A 24500-nucleotide genomic window follows, 5' to 3' on the forward strand; every position below is an offset into this window, starting at 1 on the left:
TCAACTATGGTTCTTTCTGCTAATCTAACAGATTATTTAGCGATTGACTAGATTTGCATTGTTGGACAGTCAACTCATCTGAGTGTGGTCTATTTTCAGTTGATCTTATATCCGATTTAAATCTTAAAAAATAATTTTCTGAAAGTTCAACTTTCTGGAATGTGGCTGTGTTTCTTATTTTAGAAAAGGAAAAGAAAGACACTCATGAGAGGCATATTTCTCTATTCATTTTTACAAAATTGCAATTTACATGAAAAATGGTCATCAGTGCTAACTGTAGAGCATAAGCAGAACTATTACTGTATTGTAAAAAAAAAAGTAACAGTCTTTTACACCAGTCACATTATTTACAGATTCGACACCTGGACCACACAGATGACTGAAGAAATACAACACTCCTGATGTGTTACATGTGTTACTGATGTACAAACATGATAACAGATGCAGATATGCATCATCTGCTCTGTAGAGAATCTCTGATGGAAATGTTACAGGAAGTAAAAAACAGGAAATTTCTCAGCCAGTGTGGTTAGAGTGTTTGGATGAGGGACAGATGAGTTACCTGCAGAGTTAAAGACCACTTTCATTACTTTGTGATGTTCATTAAAGGATTGATGCAAGTGCAGAGAAACATATTACAGTCAGTCGGGGTGGTGGCAGACCAGGACAGTTTGTTTTTCTTCACTGTTCAGGTGTCATTTCTTAGCCTTGCCTTTCCCCTTGCCCTTCCCCTTCCCAGAATCCTCTTTCTTTGACTCCTTGGTGGCTTTGGCCTTCTTCTGCTGCAGGGAGGAGGAAGTCTGATGAGATACAAACAGCTGCTACCATGAAAAAATGCAAATACATAAAGAAAAAGCTGACTTTGGATGCTGTAATCATATTTTGAATGCTCTTACTTTGATCATGGCGTCGGCTTTGAGGCCGTCGCCCTCGTCCTCAGACTCCTGAGATTCTTTTTCCATGTCCTCCCCTCCCAGCTCCAACTCCCCGCCACCGCTGCCACCACCACGACGGCCCTTCTTCACTGCTTGCAGGGAATACGGCGTCAGGTGAACCTCTTTGTTGTACGCCCGCGTGAAAGCTGCCTTCACCTGGAAGGAGACAAATGGCAAACTGGTATCAGGTTTCCAGTGAAACGCCAAAATCTGAGCCTCTCTGAGAGAAAGAGATTCTGTCAGCCAATCACAACGATCTAAACTAACGGAGCCAACTCCTTATATTTTGCTTTCAACCACTGTTTCTGATCCCGTCACCAACAGGTGAAGTGAACCGTCTCCTGCTGACCTTAGAGTCCAGTTTGGAGTAGGGGTCAGGCTGTCCGCCCCACATGCTAATCTCCATGATGCTCTCTACGTCCTCCTTGACGAGCTGGTAGTCGTCTAGCAGCTGCACAGTTTGACCAGCGCCCTCCGCTCCCTGCTTCTGAAGTGGGGTCAGCAGCGCCTGCCGCAGGTAATACAGGTAATCAAGGTTCACCGCCTGCCTGCTGCTCAACGTCCTGCAGGAGACAAACAAATAAAATACTTATAGTATGATTCTGTGTTAACAAAAATCAAAAACAGCTGGAAAACAGTGGTGCAGGTCTTACTCACTTTAAACCCATGTGCGAGGCCAGATCCTGGACGATGCGGGAATGTTTACTGGTGGAGGAGTATTTGCCAAGCCAGCTGGGAAATGTAGGGAACTGACTCATGTAGCCTCTCATGAGCTCACCTGGTATCACACTGGCATACATGGCCTAGACATAGACACACAGACCAACACAATGATGAATCTCATTGTGTGCAAACACTTGAACTTGTGTATTTGTATGAAAGTGGAACTTGTAATTATGTAAAAACTATCTCATAATTACATAATAACAAATATGAGATCTGGATCTCCTAAGTATGAGTATTATTTTATATATTTACTTTTAATATATTTATATATTTCCTTTATTTCCTGATTTGAGACACTGGGGGATATAAATGTCGCTAAATAATGTGGATGGTATTATTATTATTATTATTATCATCATTATTAGTTTGAACCTGCAGTGCAGAACTTTTACATATAAATGAACATCCGTTACATTCAAGCCCTTGCCAAATGAGTTCACACAATGCTGATTAAGCCTATCACTGCCAAATAAATCTCTCTGTATTTCACAGTATATGGAGTTTTTAAATTTCATGTCAGGTATGACATTCCCCTCTGACTGTTGGGCTGCAGATCTTCTAGACTTTCCAAATGTTATCAACCGCATGGATCAAATTCTGATAGTGAAACAAGTCATTTCTCGGGGGTTGTGTGATGCTAAAAACAATTTATCCACCATTTTACAGCCGCAACAATATGGCCAGTGGTGTACTGGCCATCGGGCATACAGTGGACCGTCAAAAAACCTGTCATTCAGGGAGCGCATGAAAGTGTGCTGCATGCATGTGTCAGACTATCAGTGCTAAGTGCCCCCCTTTACTCTCACTGCCAGAGGGGGGAGACATAAGTCATATTTAATAATAAAGAAGTCCTGGTGACATAATGCCGTGTACATGAGGCTGATATGTTGATGGATGTGAAATAAAGTAGTAGTATCCTGCACGTCGTTGCCGCAGGGTTTATGTGGGTTTATGTGGGCCAAATAAGTAAACGGCAAACTGCACACATCAGATTTACATTAATCAAAGTTATAGAAGGATAACACAGGCAGTAATTTGAATCAAATGACTAAAAACAAATATTATGTTAACCTGCTCTTAGGAAAACATGGCATAAAGCAGAATAAAGCCTTCAACATGCTGTCTATGGAAAAATCTTGAGGGCTACAAAAAAATATGCTTTTAATCCCACCTTAACTTTCTGTGTGTGTGTGTGTGTGTGTGTGTGTGTGTGTGTGTGTGTGTGTGTGTGTGTGTGTGTGTGTTACCTGGGTGGGCAGCAGTGACCAGTTCTGCCCGGAGCGGATCCGTCTGTCCACTAGGTCTCCGTCGCAGATGGAATCGGCGGTCTTGCTGAGCAACACCAGGTGGGACTTCAGATCACCACTGATGGAAAGAGAGACAGACCAGCAAACGCAGGAACATTAAAGGACTAGTTCAACATTTTGGAAAATATGCTAATTCTTGTTCTAGCTGAGAGTTTTATGAGAAGACCGATATCACTCTCATGTCTGTGCGTTAATGGAGCTGGAGCCAGGAGGCGCTTAGCTTAGCTTAGCATAAAGACTGGAAGCAAGTGGAAACTGCTAGCCTCTCTCACCCGGCAGCAGCTGGCCGAACATGCACGTAGTTCTCTTGGACGAAGAGCGGCGCTAGCGAGTAGTCGTGGAAGAAGAGGTCGGACTTGTCGATGAGGCTCATGCGGGAAGTCTCCTCTCCCGAGACAAACACCTTCCTGCAGACGTCAAACGGCCCCAGTTTCATGTCCTTGCGGGCACTGGCCGCATCAGACTTGCACTGGTTGTATGTCATCACCTTGTCTTTGGCCGACCACATGCTCAGGTTGTGGATCACCTGGAGAACAAACAGCCAGCATGGTGAGAAAAAAAAAAAAACAAAACATTCCTCATCTCAGTCTGAATTCACTTATATGCTTTGTCTTCTTTACCTGTCGGACATCCTGATTGGAGGCTAGGATTATTTCATTGAGAGCCGGAGGCGGGATCTTGATTCCCTCCTTGAAAGCGATAGACATCATGGCTCCCTGAAGAATGGGGAAAAAAAGACACAAGTGAGGGAGAAGAAAGATTTATCATGTGGAGGGTTGGTTGGCTGAGAATCAATATTCCCATATTTACATTTAAAAGCTTACCTTAAAAAATTTAAATTTAAAAGAAAATAACAAATGTCTACTGAAGAAAACACTTCAAGAGTGAACTTCTTTTTAATAAACACCTGATCTCATCTGTCTCCAGTAATGAGTGTCCTCACAGTTCATTAACATTGTTATCTTTAATACTGCTAAGTTCATTTTCAGCAATTATCCAAACGCCTGCAGCCTGTAATTTGGATGCAGGTATCTAGTTGGATTCTGTCAGCGTTTCTGTGCATCTTGTATCCTCACCTTTTTGTTTTTTTTCGACCCAAATACCAGGATACATGTTATTGCCAGATGTGAAGGAGTGGAACAAGATGTGTGTGTGTGTGTTTGCAAGTACCTTAATCTGTTCCACTCGCGGCCTCTGGAAGCGCAGATCAAAGCAGTAGTTGGCCAGTGACCTGATCTTCTGGTGGTTACGATCATTACACATACAGATGATGGGAATCTTGGAATTCCTGATCAGGCCGATCATCTCCTACAGGAGGCAAAGGTCAGAGGTCAGTATCAAGAATTTAAAAATAAATGACAGAAAAGGTAATGCCCACTGATTATAAAGGACAAATTGAACATTTCTCCTGTAAAGTCTCGACAGTTTTTTAAATGTGAGAATCTATTCTGTCTAACAGAGAAATGATGTGTGTTCATCTACCTGGATTCCTCCTCGATCCTCATTGCCCGCCATGCCATCAACCTCATCCATGATCAGGACATGTTTACTGCTCACTGTCTGAGATGTACCTACGAAACACACATCGACAGGTACATGAACCATCACATGAAACTTTTCAAAAGAGGAACTTGACCTCTACATGAAAGAAAAAAAACTTGAAACATTACAAATTTCATCAAAGTTGGCTGCACAATTACACTTGAACAAACACTGGCATGTTCAATAGTTTTAGCACCTTGTCCATCTGTACTTATGAACACCCCTTTCATAGAAATCACAACACCAAATGTTTCCTGCAGCAAGATGTTTTCTCACACTCTTTTTGTAAACCTCTTCCACCTCAGAAGTATTCTGGGTTTGCTCTGCATGTACTTCAAGTACGGGGAATCGATTCCTACATTGAGCTGTGTTAGTGTTTCTTTTTAGACTACTTATACACCCCTGGAGAAAAAAAACATCACACTGTATCACAGGGACAGTGATGTTGCACAGGAGTCATGTTATGTCATATGTAAGACCTCCTGTAGCTGTATCATAAATAAACAAACACAAACACAAGATTAATAAAATAAGTTAAAGAGCCGACACATTTTAAATCTGTTGAATTGAACACATAACAATAATAAATAATAACTTAAGTAATAATATGCTTGTGTGATGTTCAAGTAGCTTTCTGCAGAAGTTGTGTTAGCCAATAATCACCGTACCACTGTATTTCAAAAAGATAGCTTGTCATTTATGTGTGATATAAAAAGGCTTTTGTAGGTTCAAGGGTGCAACAGACAGAAACACAGAGAGACTGGACATCAAATAAGAGGGTTCACCTTTGTAGAAGTTCTCAATGCTGGTGTTGTTGAGCGACTCTGCAACGACTTCCTTCAGGCTGTTTTTGCTGCGAGTACAGCTGGCGTTCATCTCCACGTAGCTGAAGCCCAACTCCTACAAGACACAGACACAAAATGCAGAAGAGAGTCGAAAGGATGCTGAGATCAAAGCAAAATGTTCAACTTCAAGACATAATTTGCCCCATGTTGGAGTAATACACAGAAAAAACAAACAAGTAAGAACAAGTACCAAAGCGTGCCGATAGTCTGCCTGTGTGTGTTTTCAGACTGACCTCACAGACCAGGGCGGCTGTAGTGGTCTTGCCCACCCCTGGAGGTCCAGAGAGCAGAGCAGCTTTGTGGCCTGATCCATCGTCTTTTGCTCCTCCAAACTTACCAAACCTTGCTACTGTACAGCAAGAAACAGCAAAAAGCACATGTACTTTAACACAGATCCAATTTACAGAGATAAAAGTCACTGAAACAAAATGAGCTCTGGGTTCTAGTCTTATTACTTTAGTTTTAATACTCTGAATTATGCTCACACACCTCAAAATATATTCAGATAAATTGTCGGCTACCTGCTGGCTTGGAGGCGTTCCCACTGTGGTGTTTGTGCCAGTTCTGCAGCCAGCGGAGCAGCTTATTGGCACAGCTCTGGTCCCCCTGCTGGCCGATCACAGCCTTCAGAGAGCGTGGGCGGTACTTGTCTACCCACAGCAGACTGGCGTCCTCCCCGGTCAATGATGGGGATGATGGTTCAGGGGCTGAAGATGAAGAGGTGGAAGAAGAAAGGCCCAGCTCCCTCCGGGCCGTGTGACCTGAGCCTCTTCCAGGTGGGGTGCCACCATGTTTGGTCCTGGCACCGTGCCCTTGTGTGAGGCTGGTCTTTGACGGACTCGGGGTGTGAGGGGACCTAGAGTTACCCTTGGAGGGAGAGATCTTCTGAGCTTTGGGGGTGCTCCTTGAGGTCCGGCTGGGGGGAGTCCTGGTCTTTGAAGCTTTGCTCTAAATGACAGGAGGAAAAGAGAAAACAGCACAAAATAGTTACAACACATAAAAATATATCCCACTCTGACATGAATGATAGAATTTATCATTGATGAAAACCTTTGACATGTTTTATTAAATCTCTTTCTAAACAGCATAATATACTGAGTTCAATAAATACTTTGAGTTCTGACCTCAGCCTCTGCAGCGATCTCATACTTGGACTTCTTTCCTGGTTTGGTTCTGATCAGCTCCAACAGATCATCCTCATTGATGATCTTGGTACCCAAACTCTCCGCCTGAGCAGTGCAAGCAAACAACAACACCTTCAACTCTTTGTTGTGTTCCTAAAACCATTCCTGAACAATTTCTGCAGTGTGTCAGGACGCATTATCCTGCTGAAAGAGGCCACTGCCATCAGGGAATACTGTTGACATGAAGGGCTGTACTTGGTCTGCAACAATATTTAGGTAGGTGATACATGTTAAAGTAACACATGAGTGCCAGGAGCCACAGTTTCCCAGCAGAACATTGCCCAGAGCGTCACACTGCCTCCGCCATACTTTACTTGAGTATTTCCATTTGATGCTACTTTATACTTCCACTCCACCACGTTTCAGAGGGAAATATTGTACTTTCTACGCCACAACATTTATTTGACAGCTTTAGTTACTTTTCAGATGAAGATTTGACACAATTGATAATATAACAAGCTTTTAAAGCACAACACATTATTAAAGATGAAACCAGTGGTTTCCAACCTTTTTGGCTTTTGATGTCTTACAAAAAGCAGTGTGTAGTCGACTCAGTCGTCTAGCCATCACAACTTGGCCCTTGTCAAAGTTGCTCAGATTCTTATGCTTGCCAATTTGTCCTGCCTCCAACATATCAACTTCAAGAACTGACTGTTCATTTGCTGCCTAAAATATCTCACCCCTTGACAGATGCCATTGTAACAGAAACATCAATGTTATTCACTTCACCTGTCAGTAGCTTTCATGTTGTGGCAGATCAGTGTATATTGCTATGTGTGTAATTTTATACATTTTCTATATATTTGCATATTTAATTAGCTATTCTGGAAATTAGATAATTAATGTGTCCAAACTTTTGACTGGTACTGTGTATCTGAAGTTACCAAGATGACTGGTATGTCAAATTGTGTGCAATTCATTGTAGATGTTATCTTATTCATAACTATTATACATTTTGACTTAAGTTTCAAAAACAATCCCATACACATCCATTTTATTTATAACAGCTCCTACTGTATATTCAGTAGAAACTTTTTAATGCTCTATAATGCACACTGATCAACTGTGAATATACTTGTTATGACTGTATGTACCATTTATAAGTTATTTAAGTTACATAAGCCTAATGTAGAAGCATATATACTGTTACTCAATGCATTAAGGTTCATTAGTTTTCATATGATTATAGTCATCATGACATTCAATTGCAATCACACACATTTTCTTCAGGAAATGCTTCTCTTGGTCTGAATCTTTTAGTCTGATTTGCTGAGGGTGTCAGACTTGGTCACCTTCTCGAGTTTTGACGCTCCGCTGTCTCTGCCCTGCACCAGGTAGGTGGTCTTCTTGCTGACGTTGCCCGTCACTTTGCCTCCGTAGCGCTCGATGAGGGTTTTGGCGTCATCTCTCTCCATTGACTCCAGGACCCCCGTCACCACAAACACACAGCCCTCCAAACAGTTCTCTGCTCCCTGGAAAACACAAACACGCCACAGTATACAGTCAGTGATTAAGAACATGACAAAAGTGGAGCAAATGAATCTTTCCACAACAATCAGCAGGCTGATGTTGGTGCTACCTCTGGGATTTCCTTGGAGCCCAGGGCTCTTGGTCCCTCTCTGTTGAGGAAGTTCCTGTAAGCTGAAGAGTTGACCTTCTTCTTCTCTGCGTCGTTGGGACTCGTGCTTGTGCTCTGCTCAGATTGAGAGAAAGAGAAGAAGACATTAAGTCCATCAGGACTTGGATTTGATGCATTTCAAATGACAGATATGATTATTTGTCCAAACGCGTGGCTTCACCTCTGGTTTCTTGGGAGAAGTTTTAAGTGCTGTGGGTGTGGTTCCTGTCTTGGGTGTGAACTTCTTGTCCGAGCTCACTGAAGCGAGCGGCTCCTTTTTCGGGGAGATTTTAATTTTTGTGGGTGAAATGGGTGTTTTGCTCTTTGCCCCTTCATCTTTCTCATCATCCTTTTTCTTCAACATAGCCAGTTTGGAGCTGGCTTTGACAGGAGTGGGGTTCTTCTTAGGAGACGGACTAATCACATCCTCCGACATCCCGCCCCCCCGGTTGGTCTTTGACGGGCTGCTCATGCTGCCAGCAGCAGAGTCTGTACTGCTCTTTTTCTGAAATGCGGTATGGTCTCGTTTTTCACCGGAGCCTTTACGAGCCTGGATGAGGACACACACAAAATTATATTTAACAAACACTGACATTAAAAAAAGTATGTGCCCTTACGTTGTTGTTTTCATCACCTTCTTTGCCTGTGGCTCTTCGTCCAGCATGGCCAATGTTCTGGCAAACTCCTCATCTTCATGCACCTGCTTTTCCAGCTGATTGAAGTCAGAGAGAAAACAAAAAACATAAAAACTGAGAAGCAAAGAGCTAAACTATAAATAACATCAATACTAGAAGGTTTTAACTGAACATTAAAGCTTGTCACATTTTCTCTATTGCTCCTGGGATTTTTACATTCAAGCAAACGTTATATCATTATCTGAAAAGGATTATGAAACAAACTTCTAAAGTCCTGAACTTTTGTTCTATGCTTATTTTTTTTTTACCATCCGTTAACCTGCAGATTATTTTCTCAGAATGATCATTTTGTCTATAAAAAGGTTGAAAAGTTTATTTATAATTTCTCGGAGCCCAACATGACTTATCCAAATTGCTTGTTTAAAATACACAGAGAAACAGATTTTCATCATATTAGAGCTGCAATGATTAATCAATTAGTTGACAGACTAAAAGTCAACAAACTATATTGATTATCCAATAATCGCTTTGAGTATTTTTTTAAAAGAAAAAATGTCAAAATTTTTTGGTTTCAGATTCTTAAATACAAATATTTTTCGGTAATGACTGATTGAGAAAATGATCAACAGATTAGTTGATAATGAAAATCATCGTTAGTTGCAGACCTAAATCATATGTAAAAAAAAAACAAAGGAATAAAATGGTCACATTTTAGGACCTTGAACAAGAGCATGTTTTTCATTTTTATTTAACTGATTATTAAAGTAATTGCTAAATAATTGATTACTCAACAAGCTGCTGTAAAGGTGATCAGCCTACCTCCATGTCCTCATCCATCTGCAGCTGTCGGGCAATTTGCTCATCACTGAGATCATCTGTGTCCTCAATTGGCTGAAGAAGAGAAGATGAGTTTTTACAAAGTCAATGTGAATTCTTCAAAGGATTCTTGTTTGATAGTGGAGTGAAAGGCTGTAAGGGGTTAAATGGGTGATACTCAGAAAGCTGTGACCTTGATGCTTTTAAAAAAGCAGAACATGAGACAACTAAAAGGGTTTGAGGAGAAATAATTAAAACAGGAAATTCTCTGTCAGCACTCACCGCCTTCCGTTTGGTGCTGACTACCAGCTTCTTCTCTGAGCGCTGAACAGTTGTGCTGCCGAAGTAGTCGAGCACTGAGGTGGGGGTGCGTTTGGGCTGAGGAGGCGGGGCTGACTTCGGCGTGGCAGGCACAGAGGGAGACTTCACCGCAGTTTTCCCCTGAGTAGAAGAGGGCCTGACAGGTGACTTCACCCCCTCTTTGACACCTCGACAAGCACTCTCTGCACCCGACTTTGTCACTTTGGAGGAGCCATTCTGCTTGGATTTGGAGGCTTTCTTCAAGGACTGAAAGTTGTCACTGTCTGAATCTACAACCAAAAACAGAGAAAAATCAAAACACACCTTTCCTTTAGAAACAAAACATCTCATCTTAGAGCCAGATCCATCTGGACCCCATATTCTTAAGCTTTTGAGTCTCCACAATTTCTAAAATGACTTCATGAATGTTTTTACCAATTTATTTCCATTTTAATTGCTGAAACATCAACATTTATTGGTTTTAATATGCTGGTGGACAAGGAATTAATTACAGATTCACTGCAAGAACAGAAAATCTTGAGCACAGGTGTTTTCAAAAAGATATTATTTCCTTTCTTGTTATCGAGGTCATTGTGACAATTATTTAAGACAAGGACTTCATGTCATCTTGCCAAAAGTAGCCAAAGTCACATCACCTGTTTCAGAGACGTACTGCACAGGATCTTTTTTGGGAGGGGGCTCTGCCTTGCTGGTCTTCTGTTTCTCTTTGGGAGATTTCTTTGACTTTGGTGCAGGCTTCTCCTCTTCTGAGTCTGGGCAGACAAAAACACAAAGATGTGTGGTGAGGAAAAGACTCAGTGAGGATGAAGAGCAACAAGCAAAGATGATTATCACAGTTGATCTAAAAGTAGCTCCAGTTTGTGCCTCTATGTGTTCATTATATACATAAATAGATATATTTAAAGTATCATTTTGAAAAATAAAGGCTTAGGAATTATTGAAAAAAACCCAAAGGTTGTCACACAACACAGCTGTTTTTCCAGAATCCTCAAGCTCTTCTAACCATTTGGATGAAAATATTCCTATTACTGCATGATAAAAAACATTTAACTTGTTTCCAAAGTTTCCTTATCAAAATAAATACTTGGTTAAGAAATAATAATTGTCTTGCAGCAGCTGGAGTAATTTTTTATCCTGACAGACATAAAAACCTTTGAGGATTTTGGAAAGCACTGCCCAAATTCAGCAATTCATGTAGAGAAATAATGAAGTAATAAAATGGTAATTCAACTGATTAGCCCACAATTACCTTTAAAATAAAGGTGACTGTTGTAAAACAACCCTCAAAGTTAACCGGATATTTATTTTTCAGAAAAACAGGTGCTTATCTCTCTGACTAGAAAGTAATGATAACAAAAGAGGCACAAACCACAGCCAATCAAAAAGTAACAGTCACAGCATCATTGTGGAGGTGGATGATATAGTTACCTGATTCTATCACTGCATGCTTCTTCCGTTTTTTCTCACTATCCTTTCGCTTCTCCTCCGTTTTGGAGCTTTTGACCTGCAGCACATAAACCAAAAATAAACCCTGATGAATGAGACAATCAATCATACAAGAAGGACGGAAGAAGAATGATGCTGAAGTTAGCTTCCGATTCTGGGTTAAAGTTACTACAAGATCTTTTAACTGGTTATGAAACAATGTCATAATGCCTCTATGTGACCTACATAAGCAATCAAGACCATCAGGGAGAAGATTGGCTATTTCTATATAGTTTTTCTAAATGCCTGCCACCGGGCTGGATTCCCTGTGAAATCAGACAAAATGATTTACAGCACGCATCATATTACAATTATTAATCTTAGCCACAAATAGATACATTACCTCATTGCTATGCATCCTGTAAACAACTGTGTTTCAAAAAGAGTATTAAAAATAAGTTGCTCTTTTTTTCACTCGCTTCTAAAAGAAATGCACATGCTAGCCAAGATCTTTATGACAGGAGATGGTGGTGCTCATGTGAAATGCAGTCTTCATTGCAGGAAAACACAACCGCTTTTGTCCAAAGGGGCCGCTAAAATCGACACAAATGAAAGTTCCTTGCAATAACCTTAAGGGAGAAGCTGAAGGGAAAGTTAAGGGAAACACAAATACTGATATTTAGCGGCTGATTCTCCGTTTTTTCACAACTTACACTTATGAAAAAGTGTTAGACATTGTAGCAAATGCTTAATACTGTTAAAACCCACTTTCAGGATTGTGAAACCTTTATTTTGCTTATGAAAACTGTAAACCCCAGAATCGGAAGCTAACGTTAACATAAGCGTTGTGACAGAAGATGACATTATTTCCTCGCCTTGGTGGTCTCTTTCTTTCTCTTTTTCACCTCCTCGTCTGAAGAAAGAGGATTTTTATTTTTCTTCTCCTCTGTTTTGTTGTTTCCATTTTGTTTCTGCACCGCAGGCTTCACGACTGTCGGTGCAAAGAACCGCCTGATGTCCTGTGTGCACACAGACAACATATACGGTTAGTTTAAGACTGTTTGATGACTACTCACACAGGTTACTATTATCCACATGCTACATGCAAAATCGATGCTTTTCCACTGCAAAGATTTCACTTTTCTGACATACGTTAGATCAGATTATACAGTAAAATGTGCATCATTTAAAAAAAAACAGCAGGCAAATGCAAGCTGTAAGACGACGACAGAGCAAAAGATGATCGTAATGTGTTCCTCTTTAACTTTAATTACAAGATTAAGACTAAGTTTACCCTGTTTAGCTTGAGCTAACGCTGCGCAGTTGATTTGCGTTTAAACAGCAGCGAACAGACTTAACAAGACAACAGGACTATTTTCACTTTATTTAACCGCTTTGTTTATGTAGACAGCTAGCTGTCAGAGCGAATACATGTTTTAAATGTGTTACGTACCATTGTAAACACGTTTTCTTGTAGTTTGGGGTCAGGTTAGTTGTCAAAGAAGTAACAGAATCGCGCAAATGCTTGGCGCGAAGCAGGTTTCTGTGTGGTCGCCTGGTGATGACGCACGTCCAGTGTGCGTCGTGCGCGTCACTCGGCGTGCGTTTTGTTTTGTTTCTACAAAAAATACTCAACAATAAAGAAAACGATAATTTCTCAAAAGTAGGTCTATAAAAGTACTCCATTACAATTAAATGTCCTGCATTTACAATTTTATTTAAGTAAAAGTACGTTTTAATAATAAAGACTATAAAAACATAATGAAACCTTTGAACAATATTTTGTCATAATAATCATTTATATCCAGCACTAATATTATTACTTACTTATAAGAAATGAGAGGGAACTTATTAACATCTTGTACCTAGAGCAGAGGCATTTCTGTAGCCACAACATGGATAAAACAACAACATCAACAAAATAAAACAGTTTGTCACTGCTGTCTATTTCTTGTTTTTGTCATATGACCATTAGAAAAACTGATTCATATGGTCATATATGACTCATAGCTTATGTCCTCTGGTCTGTGATCTCTATGGTTAGGCAACTACACTTAAGGTTAAGGTGGAAGAAAGATTGTGGTCATGGTTAAAAGAAACCAACATTGACTGATGTATGTAAACAGCTCTCTTTGGTTTCAAAGTCAGATGATTTGAGGTTTTTCATCATTATAAAAATGTCACTATTTCTACCTTTGCTCTTTAGAAACAATAGACATTATTGGATAGTCAGTTTTTAAATGTTGATGTTGTTATTTTTACATCAAGTACGGGTAAAAACATGTGGTCTTTGAAGTTCATAACAATTTGGAGAAGAAGAAATAGAAGAAGAAAAGATTATGGCTGAATAAAAAAAGAAGACATGGTGACCATTTGTGATTTTGAGAAAGTCAGTCTCCACAGCAGAAAATGTCTTTGACAGTCTAGTCGGTGCAGCTGGTGACATAACATGTAATATATACAGTATATATCGTCCACTTGCAAAGAGGAAGCTCTCCATGGCATTTGGATGATTAATGGTTTAATGTGAAAATAACATACATTGCCCTGTGGAGTATATAAAACCATATGTAAAAAAGATGACACCTCAAAGAACAGTTTGTTTGAATGCTCCAGCCTTTAATTTTGCTGAATAAAAGTGACACAAACAAACTGATCAAACTGATCAGGAAGGCCGGCTCTGTACTCCGGACTCCTCTGGATACACTGGAGCTCGTTGTGGAGAGAAGGACGCTGCACAAACTGTTAAACATTATTGCAAACCTCTCACATGTCCTTCATGAACTGCTGGTCAAACAGCAGACAGACAGTTTTGTTACAGCTGTTCCAGTTGTTGTTGGGACATTTCACTCAAAGCCACATATGTGAACCTAATGTTGGCACTAAAGGAAAAGTCAAGGCCAGGGGATTAGAAATGTCATTGGTATTCATCCTCGGGGGACCTTCAATATCTGCACAAATTTTCATGACAATCTACCAAATAGTAGAAAGAGATGAATCAATGAAAACAAGGCACAGATTTACCTTTTGCACTTTAATGGTCAACCGTTAGTCAGGTTGAATTTATGTTACCAATATTTTTGCCCATATTTGTTCTTATGCTGGCTTCAAGCCATCCTTCTCCTCAGTAGCTTATTATTTCATCGTGTGGTTATATCAATAGCTTTGCTGAATGATTGGCATTTTCGGTAAATCAGTGGTCACTTCTTTATCAGATTGCACTCTGAATTTTTTTTTATAACTCTGTAGATATTTTTTTATAAAACTCCACAAACATCAATGCAATACTGGCAGTGGATTACCTTAAATTACATCATTTTAATACTGCAGAACTTCAGTACCTACTCTGCTGCTTGTATTAAAAGGCAGTAATAGAAGGAAGAAGAGGAAAGCCAGATGGCCAATTAGACCATCAAGTTAACATAATAGGGAAGCACAACTCTCTATATCACTCATCCATCTGCTGAAATACAAAGAAAATGATAATCCTCAAAATATGAATACAATAAGATCATCTCTGTAAATGGGCGTATGCTCCAAACAGAAGTACATCGGGGGTGAAGGTAAATGCAAGATCTAGATTAAAGGGAGGGATTGAAGACAAAGAAGCAGGAAGTAGTTACAGCAGTTTCCCCCTCAACCAGCTTACACAGCAACTTTTTTATCATTATTATTTCATCGGTAATAATAATCAAATGCAATAATATGTGATGATATAAATCTGAGAGCACTTTTATTTTTTAAGTAGTACATTTTGCTGTTACTTCTACACATATACTTCAGTAAGATTACAAATGTAGGACTTTTACTTGTAACAGAGTATTTTACATGTTAATATGAACAGTATTTAAACAACCCCTCAACCACTGATGGTACTTCTGATAGACAACCATTCATCACTAAACCACTAAAACTGCGGGAACTTTTTCAGGAACCCATAAAGATTTCAAGGGACTCAGGACCACAGGCACACCCAACAAGTCCCTGCTCCCAAGGTATTTATTTTGATTGTCCAAAAGCCTAAACATATATAGATAACAGGAAACTACATAAAGCACAATATGTCCCCTTTAGTATTAATAAATTAAAAAATTTCGTAGATGAGAGGTGAGCCACCAGTTAACCAAACCCAAACTACTTTGGACTGTGGGAGGGAACTGGGGCTCACGGAGAAATCCCATGCTGGCACAGAGACAACATCCAAACTCCACACAGAAAAGCCCCAGCTGGCCAAAATATCTCATGTAGTGTAGTTAAAATTACCTTCATGAGCTATTCAACAAGATCAATTATCTCACTGTATGACACTACCATGAATTTTTTTTTCCATCAAATGTTTTGTACAGCTCACCAGGAACACTGGACACGCAGTTTTAATGCTCTTAATACTTGTGGAGTATTTCAGTTTCATGGCTGCATTATAGCATTTATTCATATTACATAAGTGTCTTAAAAACTGACAGGAACACAGACCAAAAGGTGAACGACGCAATAGACACTTAAATTGTGATTTTCTGCAGTGCATTAAGTACACTACTGTTTGCCTATGCTTGCATTTTGATCTGTAATTTATTTAATTATATAGGGCCAGGGTTACGAGTTTGATAGATCACAAAGTAAATAAATGTAATCACAAACACCCATACATTAAATACACAAAACTAGACTAACAAGCAGACAAAAAACTAGAACATTGTTTTGCAACATTCCTTCCATTTCCTGGATATTGCGTCTGTAATCATTGAGCCAAATTTCTTGATTGTTTGCCTGAAATGTTGGGAGTAGATCAGGTCTTGTAACATGTGAGGGTGCATCCTGTTCTCTGCTATTGGCCTCCAACACACACAAGAAGCAAGATTTAACCATTTGTTGACCAGGTACACTATAAATCACCAGTGATACCACTGGATGCTGGGTACACTACATCCCTTCACCTTTTTGTCTTTAAAGAGTTGACTCTGGGTTTTCTTTTAGACACCCATAAAAACCCAGATATTAGAGAATGGATTTTTTTTTAGATAGTGGTAAAGGCTATCAAGCCAAGAGAGTTGATTGTTAAAAGGACATTCGTTTTAATAATGGAGATGGGGGGATTTAACAGGAGAATTTCCCCATCTTTGTAAATCTGCTTCCACCTCTGTCTTCTCTCTGTTGTTTATGATGTTTACAACTGAAGGGTGGATTGAAACTCCAAAGTATTTGATGTTGTGAGCCACAGGGATACTGAAGGTCAGCTATCTTCCTGAAAACTAAATTAAACCCACTCAAACCTGCTGCTATTGGAGTGAAATAAAGGTGACAAAGGAACCAGAAGACATCAATTGGAAAAGTTGGTAGTTTTATTGGTCATAAGAGAACATGGATGGTGAATATTTATTCGGTATCTAGCTCCACCACGGTGGTCTTCTCGCTGATGTAGATGCCGTCCAGGAACTTCCTGATGTCCTTCTTTCTGACCGTGGTGGCCTGTTGGATCAAAGCCGCTGAAAAGAAATGCAAAAGCAGAGTGTGAGGAGAGAGAACTGATTACATGCAACATGAAGGCAGTTTAATGAAAATGTTAACAGGCTGAAGTACTGAGTCCAGACAGCTGTAAGACATGAATGCTGTTAGAGAGATTTAGTTTCTTCAGAAAATATTAAAATAAGATTGAACAACTTAGACCTTAGATATGTGTTAGTGTTAAATGCAGACTTACTGAAGTCACAACTCCACACATGCACAACAAACCATCTGAAGCAAACAGCTCAATATGATCAATAGACTGTTGAATCAAATTGTGGTGAGATGTTTTACAAAATTGTGGCCCAAATTAAATTATTATAAAACTAACAATAACTGAAGGGATTCCCTCCCAAACCAAAAGCTAAAAGTGTGCTTACAGTACAACACTGTTTTAGAACTGACATTCAAGTTTGCATCTCACTTGAGATATGACGAATGTATTTTTCCTGATACAGAAAATGATTGGAGCCAAACAGAATAGAGCAATAGAAAGAAAATTAGCAACTATTCAGATAATCAATTAACTGTTTCATTCAATTTATTAAGCAAAAATTGACAAGATTTGCTTTGTTTGCTCAAATGTGAGGATTTGATTCTTATCTTTGCCATATCTAATAAGAAATTGATCTTTGAGATTTGGATTGTTGGTTGGAGAATTTAAGCAATTTAAAGATGTCATCCTGAGGTGGGGGAAATTATACATTTTATTTAATTTCCGACAGTAGATAGTGAAAAATGGTGCTAGCATTTTAGTTTTAGCCATATTGCCCAGCCCTAACAACATGTAGCATTAAAATAGTCATTTCTTTGAAGAATCTAGTATTTACAGAGCCACAGTGTATTGCTTAATTCAACATGAAATTGCAGACATATCTGAAATTGAAAAAAGAATTAAAGAAAAGAAACAGACAAACCATGCCACCATGACAGACAGTAAGGAACATGCAAAGAAAAAGGAAACAAAGAGGGCTCCCCTGTAGGCCAAGGGGGACGTTTCGACGGCGTTTTCTAACCTCTACGAGTGCTGATGTAACTTTTACTGATCCGGTTCCACTACTGTTCCCTTCTCAGACACGTAAATACCGTCCAAGAACTTTCTGATATCCTTATTTTTGACTGTGGTGGCCTGCTGGATCAGAGCAGCTGGAACAGAGAGAGGTTGGGGAGATCAGCATCACATCACACACACAGGATCACAATCATGACAGAGGAGGTTGGAGGGGAGAGATGGAGGAAATGGACTGTGGAGGGATGAGCACTGTTTCATTTCACATAGATTACAATGACTATGAGGTTGAAATGTCGGCTTTAATTGAAGGGTGTTTACATCCACATCATAGGAAAACCGCTGGAAATTAAGTTATTTCTGTAGATAGGTCTGCTAATTTTAGAAACAAACTGTAAAAGGAAATAAAATGTCATTTAATATTTGAAAGTCTACTGTACTCAAAGGCCAGTTACAGCCATATTCACTTACTGCTTATTTAAGGGGCTTTCTGCCTGCAGCCTGGCCTTCAAGTGAAATAAGTTTGATCGAGGTCATGTGACTGACTTAGCCAGTCAAGACCATTACACTATCTGGTTTCTGTATTTCTGTTTGGTATCATTGTGATGTTGCATTTTCAGCTCCCACACTTTTGAACAGAGCACCTCATAAAGCTCTTTAATTACAATACAATTGATTTAAAGTCATATGTGCAACTACAACAGTTGCCAAAGTAAAGAGCTGGAGAATGACTCAATGAAATAGTACTGGCTAGGTGAGATTTTAGGGTTTTTGTTCATCGATATGCAGAAAAAAAAGGTCTAAATATTTTTTCAGATGACAGTCTGGTTCTCAACATGGGGTCAGATGATTTACAGGGAAAAAAATAGTTTGGGGACCACTGATTTAAGTTATCTTTGGTTACAACCACACTGCTGTGAAAATTTCACTCTGATGGTTTGATTGGTCCTTAAATGACCTGAAACATTACTACATCACACTAAAATAAACTTTCTACATCATTCATCTTTTTCATGATACTATCCAACATCAGTGCACTTCTACTGTTAATGGAGAAAGAATAACTTTGTCTGGCAACAGGAAATAGAGTGACAATGAACCAGACAGTTCAGGGATATATTCTGTACCTAGAGGAGGGTGGACGCATGAAAACAGGATTTGACAGACTGTCCATCAGGATGTATAACTACACTACAGGGTTGCTTTGTCAAAGTAAAAGACTACTAACATCCACGTGTTGTCTCTATAGTCTACAGTTAAAAAAAAAAAAAAAAAAAAAAAAAGGGGGGGGGGGGAGGATTCCAGCTTTTTGCTAATCACGTTAGCATCAATTCAACCTCAGTGTTGAATTGGAGAAGTTATTTGTCTAACACATTCCCTCTTATCTCTTGTCTTAGTGCATCCCTTCAATTACTTATCCTCCTCATGGTTTGATTGTTTTTGACTCAAAAAGCAGCAGAACTGAAACAACTTTAATCAGGGAACCTGCAGCATTTTAGTTCAACATTTACAATCTACAGAGTAGCAGACTGTTCAAACATTGGGATCATATTAGCAGAAGTTACTGTTATGAATCTGTGTAGAACAGCTGAGAGCAAAAAGCAAACAAATGTACCTGAATTTGACACCAACTCAATGTCGTTACCCTCCAGCACCAGCTCGTCTTTCTGGGCTGCTGAAACTGCACAATTCACACCTGGGAGAGGAAAAAGTAGCAACAATTATTTTACTATTCACAATAGGGTAGAACCACAGTCGCACGTTATGAAATCAAAAATGTTAAGTGGTATAAGGGACTGTGGATCTTTTAAACCTAAGAACAGGACACAATGTTTCACAAAGCCACATGGCGGAGGGACTATTTTCAAGGTGCTGATCAGTTTGTCAGGAGCACTTAAGGGTTTCATCTTTTTGTTCAAGGGCACCAACATTAGAACAGAAAGAGTCTAGATCGCTTCATCGACCCTAAAATCTGAGCTACAGCTGCACAAATGTGACTTCTGTTCAAGTACCGGCCTTCAGTACTCGTTTAGGAACTCAACTACAATGTCTCCACATCTTTGGGAGTGCTGCTGCTTGTGTGAACAAAAAAGTTGACGTTATAAAAAGTTATAAAACTTTTCCTAGACTGTTTCTACCAAGGAAGCTATCACCTCCATTGATTGATCACTTTTAATCAATGCTGGAAATGATTCAAGTGATTGAGCATGACTGCTGAATGATAATATTTGAATTACTGGTTTTCCATCAATGTGTTCAAGAACCTGCTTTGTATTATTTTAGAGCTGCACTGAGATTATATCCATATTGCCCGCTCCTATTGAAAAGGCCTCAAAATTCACTTCTCCATTTAAACACTTGACGACTTGGATCTCACAGAAAAAAACCGACGTACAATATTTTGTACCACTTGACGCTTCACATCATAACTACTAATAACTAATATTTCCTTAATTTGAAGACTCACCTGTCCTCATTCTGACACGGCGGATGTACTTCTCTCCCAGGAAGTTCCTGATCTCCACCATAGTTCCACCCTCCTGAATGACAACATTGATGGGGAAATGGGCGTACACGGAACGCATTTTGTACCGGAAACCCTGCAGTCAGAGAGGATAAGGAGAGAGAGACACTGAGCACAAGCAGGAAAAGCTGACCAAACCGAATTATTCATCTATAGCCAGCATGTGGCTCCAACAGCCACACAGAAATCACCATGACTACAAAAGACACTAATCCTTCCTTAGTGGAGGGAAGCGCTGCTAGCAAAGAGTCAATTATACCAGTTTGACATGAGTACAGTCAGTCATACTTATAATCTCAGCCTCCATTAGCAGGTTGAACTGTCCCAAACTCACCAGAGTGACTCCCTTAATCATGTTCTGGACGTGGCTGCAGATGGTGCGGACTGTGGCCAGCTCCTTCCTGTTGCCCCACCATTTTTCCACACGCAGCTGAGGAAGACAGAACAGTGACGCTCTACTTCAATTTATTATTAACAGAAACTTAAATCGCCATTCATTTTGATAAACTGATTAATCATCCAAATTATTAAGCAAAAATGCTGCTAGCCGTTTCCAGCATTTAATGCTTTCTGCTTTTCAGTTTGTGTAACAGTGAAAGTAATCTGAACTATTGCCTGGACAACACAAGCTATTTAAGAATACAGTGATACTTTTTTTTTTTTTTAAACATTCTTTTAATGACAATGAAAAAATTGCTGGTTGCAGGCCAACTGGCCAATTTAACTTTACAGAAGCCCTTATTGCTGAACAGGATGTCTTCCGATAACGTCCACATTTAGCTGCAAGTTGAGAAATTCTAAATGTACTTTAACGGACTTGTTGCTGTCATAAGGACACACTTAAGAGAAATGTCTCAGGAAAGCCACATAAACTTTTAAAACATGTATCATCTACTTTATTTTGATAGAGCAGGTTGATTGTTTAGAGATTTTATATTCTACAAAGTATAACTCAATAAATGATGACAGGCCCTGCATACTTCAAATATTTATCCTTAAAACCTGACATTTGGGAAGGTTTTGGCAACTTTTTCACCTCTTGTTCAAATTTTAGAAAAACACTGCACTGATCTTCTCTTTTGAGGCATTTTTGAGTGAGTGCATTGAGACTTAGACTGAGTCATTTTTATTAACTATTTTCTGCAAAATCCTTGATTTGATTAACATTTTTGCATTCTCCTTTGTATAAATTAATGATCTGATTACACGGCATTTAAAACCTAAATACTTAAGAGACCAAACTTTTCGTAACAGTGGAACACAGATCACTGCTTTGCGGATCAGTTTGATTATATGATTTTTCATGGATTATCGTAATATTTCAACCAGGACGCCTCAATCGTATCTGAGCCCACCTACACATCGCTGCTATGAACACACACCTGCTTTCATATCTACAATATTCTTCATAACACATTGCATTTTACATCACTTAACACAAGCTTTGCTCTTCCTTACCTTCTTCTGTTTCTTGCCCAGCAGGCTGAGCTCCAGGTTGATGTGGTTGAACTCCCTCACGAGTTTGCCACGGGGCCCCTTGACGATAACCGTCCGCCCCTTCAACCTCACCTCGACTGCAGCACCACACAGCAGGAAGAAAGAAAGCAAAAATAACTATTTAATAATTTGTATAGGGACATGTATATAACACGAACTAATGCCACATATCAGAGCATCTATAGCCTAAGAATCAGCACCAAGTTTATTGCCAATTAAGCTTGCACATACAAGGACTTTGCCTTGGCATTGTGGTGCATTACAGTCAAAAATATACACAAAGTTAAATAATCCTGAGTAATATAAAAAAGAAATTAACAATTAAAAAAGTGAAGAGCTGCTACAGGTTGAGATGAAATGTACAAAATATTGACCAGGGCCAAACCACTTTAATATAACGTGCTGTGTTAGTTTGCAAAGCCCATAGATGGGCTGTTAAAATACATAAAACATAACAGGTACAAGACATACGCAACTGCACAAGACTTGGTACATGTACATATATTTAAGCACAAAACTCAATACATATTCCCTACATTATGACAAAAAACAAACCATAAAAGTTCACACAATATAAAATGTACAAACGTCAGCTCCTTACCATTGTCGGGGATGTCGACAGTCTGACTGCTGAGAATGGTCTTCATTCTATGATGTGACAGACAAAAAAAAAGGAGGTATAATGTGAATATGAAGCTTGTTTTTGAATCTCTTGTGAGTCAGGAAACTATTGTGGCAGCATGTTTTCTAGGGTTAGCAACAGTTGTAAAGTTCAGGTTTAAGAGGGCACATTTACACAGGGCTGACACGTATACATCCTACAACAACGACAGGATAACGTCTGTCTCTACATTTCTGCCAGTTTCTGATCAGCTGTGTTCTGATGAAACCATTAAGAGTCTGACAGCAGTCTCATTGCGTTATTTCAGCTAACATTAGCACTGCTGCTAATGTAAAGCTACACAGAGCAATGAGCCCGAAGTCTTCTCTATTTGTACAACTGAAGTAACATTTCTGCAACATGATGGTGGCCGTAATTAACAACTTAGCCAGACGAGCACTCCATGTTTTTGAATTAATCTTATTCAGCTCGCTGCGGCCTTTGAGGCGGACAGAGCAGCAGCGTCAGGCCTCAGTCACACCAATCATTGGAGAAAACTACTAACATATTTCCTAAAATCACAAATCATAGAGGCGAAATAGAGATTAAGATATGAAACACTGTTATATCCGAATCTAAAGGTTAGGAAATAACGCCAAAAACATGTTTAATTGACACAGATGAACTTAGATTAAACCCGAGGAACAAATCTTTCGGTTATCCTCACCTCGCCGGTAGCAGAGGAAAGGAGGAAGGAAGGACGTCACGACGCAATTGTAGTGTACGTACGTAACGTCAGGGTTTTTTTCCCCCACCCGCGTTCTGTGAAGACCCGCCCCCACTCTGCCTCTGATTGGCTCTGATCCTGCTATATTTACCTAATTCTAACCAATAAAACTCCTCATACCTAAACCTAACCAATCCGACCAACGAAGGTAACGAAAGCTAGCCAATCAGAGGCAGAATAGGGCGGGTCTTCACGGAATGCGGGTGGGAAAAAAAATAAGACGTACTGTGGTACCGTCATCAGACATGATAAAGCAATCAGTGAACGGATTAATTATCACTGTTTTTCCAATTAATAGGTCGTTTGTAGCGATGACAGAAGTGTCGTTAAATATTTCTAACAGAAAATTGGGGTCAAATATCAGTGGGCAAAGTGAAGCCATTGTACTTTTTAACTTTTAGTCACATTTTAGCTCATTTAGCTCTGCCACGTTCACGTTTAATTTAAAGTCTGTAATTACGAAAACCCGAGTGGGAAAAACGTTCACAGCAGAGCTCCTTTTTGTTAATTTCGAGTGTAAGATATGCCCATGTGAATTTCTACATAACTCAGTTACTGCTCATTCTGGTCCAAATGAGCACTCCCAAATATAAATGGACTAGCCTTAATACCTGCTTTCAACTTTGTCCCACTTTAAAAAATGTGGTTTGAAATGCGGGACAGCATGGTTTTACTAATGTGGGGCAGTCATATATGTTGTTAAATTGGTGAAATATGCATTTAAGTACATTAAATATGCAATACCACCAGATATTCAGGGATCTTAGTCTTGTAATGCCTAATTTTAACTTATTTTAGGCACTTTGCAAATTTATTATTACTAATATTAATAGATAATAGAATACATTTCTATGATATCTGTAATAGCAGAAATATTGTAATTATTGAAATGACCGAACATGGGCATGCACTTTGGCCTTCAGTGTCATTGACCAGAGAAATTTCACTGTATGAATTAAAGTGATTTAGACCTTTCAGCCTCCCAGTGAGCATCCCAGAGTTCAGTCTGAACTGTCCCACATCAGGAGCACACACTACAAGGAACACTTTTATATTTGCCATTTCTTCTCAAAGTGTGATATTTGCACTTTCTTTTCTGATGTGATTTGAAAACACCTTGGGGATTTCAGAATAGCATTGGGTGTAGATATAATGTGTTGGCTTCATATCGAAATATTGTATATTTGTCTTAGGTTTTTATTGTATTTGTTTGTGTTTACCCTCTT

General features: G+C 39.4%; 2 protein-coding genes across 2 annotated transcripts; both read right to left on the reverse strand.

The window, feature by feature from the left end:
* Positions 1-205: 205 nt before the first annotated feature.
* Positions 206-12935, reverse strand: rfc1 (replication factor C (activator 1) 1). The gene is made up of 23 exons (XM_044346839.1): positions 12808-12935; positions 12230-12373; positions 11358-11433; positions 10565-10681; positions 9891-10198; positions 9612-9683; positions 8792-8869; positions 8339-8707; positions 8119-8232; positions 7832-8011; positions 6480-6584; positions 5877-6303; positions 5589-5704; positions 5296-5410; positions 4451-4539; positions 4139-4276; positions 3589-3684; positions 3241-3494; positions 2909-3026; positions 1593-1738; positions 1285-1498; positions 897-1091; positions 206-782 (listed from the first exon to the last, which is right to left on the reverse strand). The coding sequence occupies exons 1-23, from the start codon at positions 12808-12810 to the stop codon at positions 696-698; spliced, it is 3561 nt and encodes a 1186-aa protein (XP_044202774.1). The 5' UTR covers positions 12811-12935; the 3' UTR covers positions 206-695.
* Positions 12936-16671: 3736 nt separating this feature from the next.
* On the reverse strand, positions 16672-23244 carry rpl9 (ribosomal protein L9). The gene is made up of 8 exons (XM_044346842.1): positions 23215-23244; positions 22488-22534; positions 21848-21963; positions 20724-20819; positions 20333-20465; positions 19481-19561; positions 17873-18002; positions 16672-16837 (listed from the first exon to the last, which is right to left on the reverse strand). Exons 2-7 carry the CDS (start codon positions 22531-22533, stop codon positions 17896-17898), a joined length of 579 nt encoding a protein of 192 aa, XP_044202777.1. The 5' UTR covers position 22534; positions 23215-23244; the 3' UTR covers positions 16672-16837; positions 17873-17895.
* Between the last annotated feature and the right edge of the window lie 1256 nt (positions 23245-24500).

This window comes from Thunnus albacares, chromosome 3 (genome assembly GCF_914725855.1).
Source record: "Thunnus albacares chromosome 3, fThuAlb1.1, whole genome shotgun sequence".
Taxonomy (NCBI): domain Eukaryota; kingdom Metazoa; phylum Chordata; class Actinopteri; order Scombriformes; family Scombridae; genus Thunnus; species Thunnus albacares.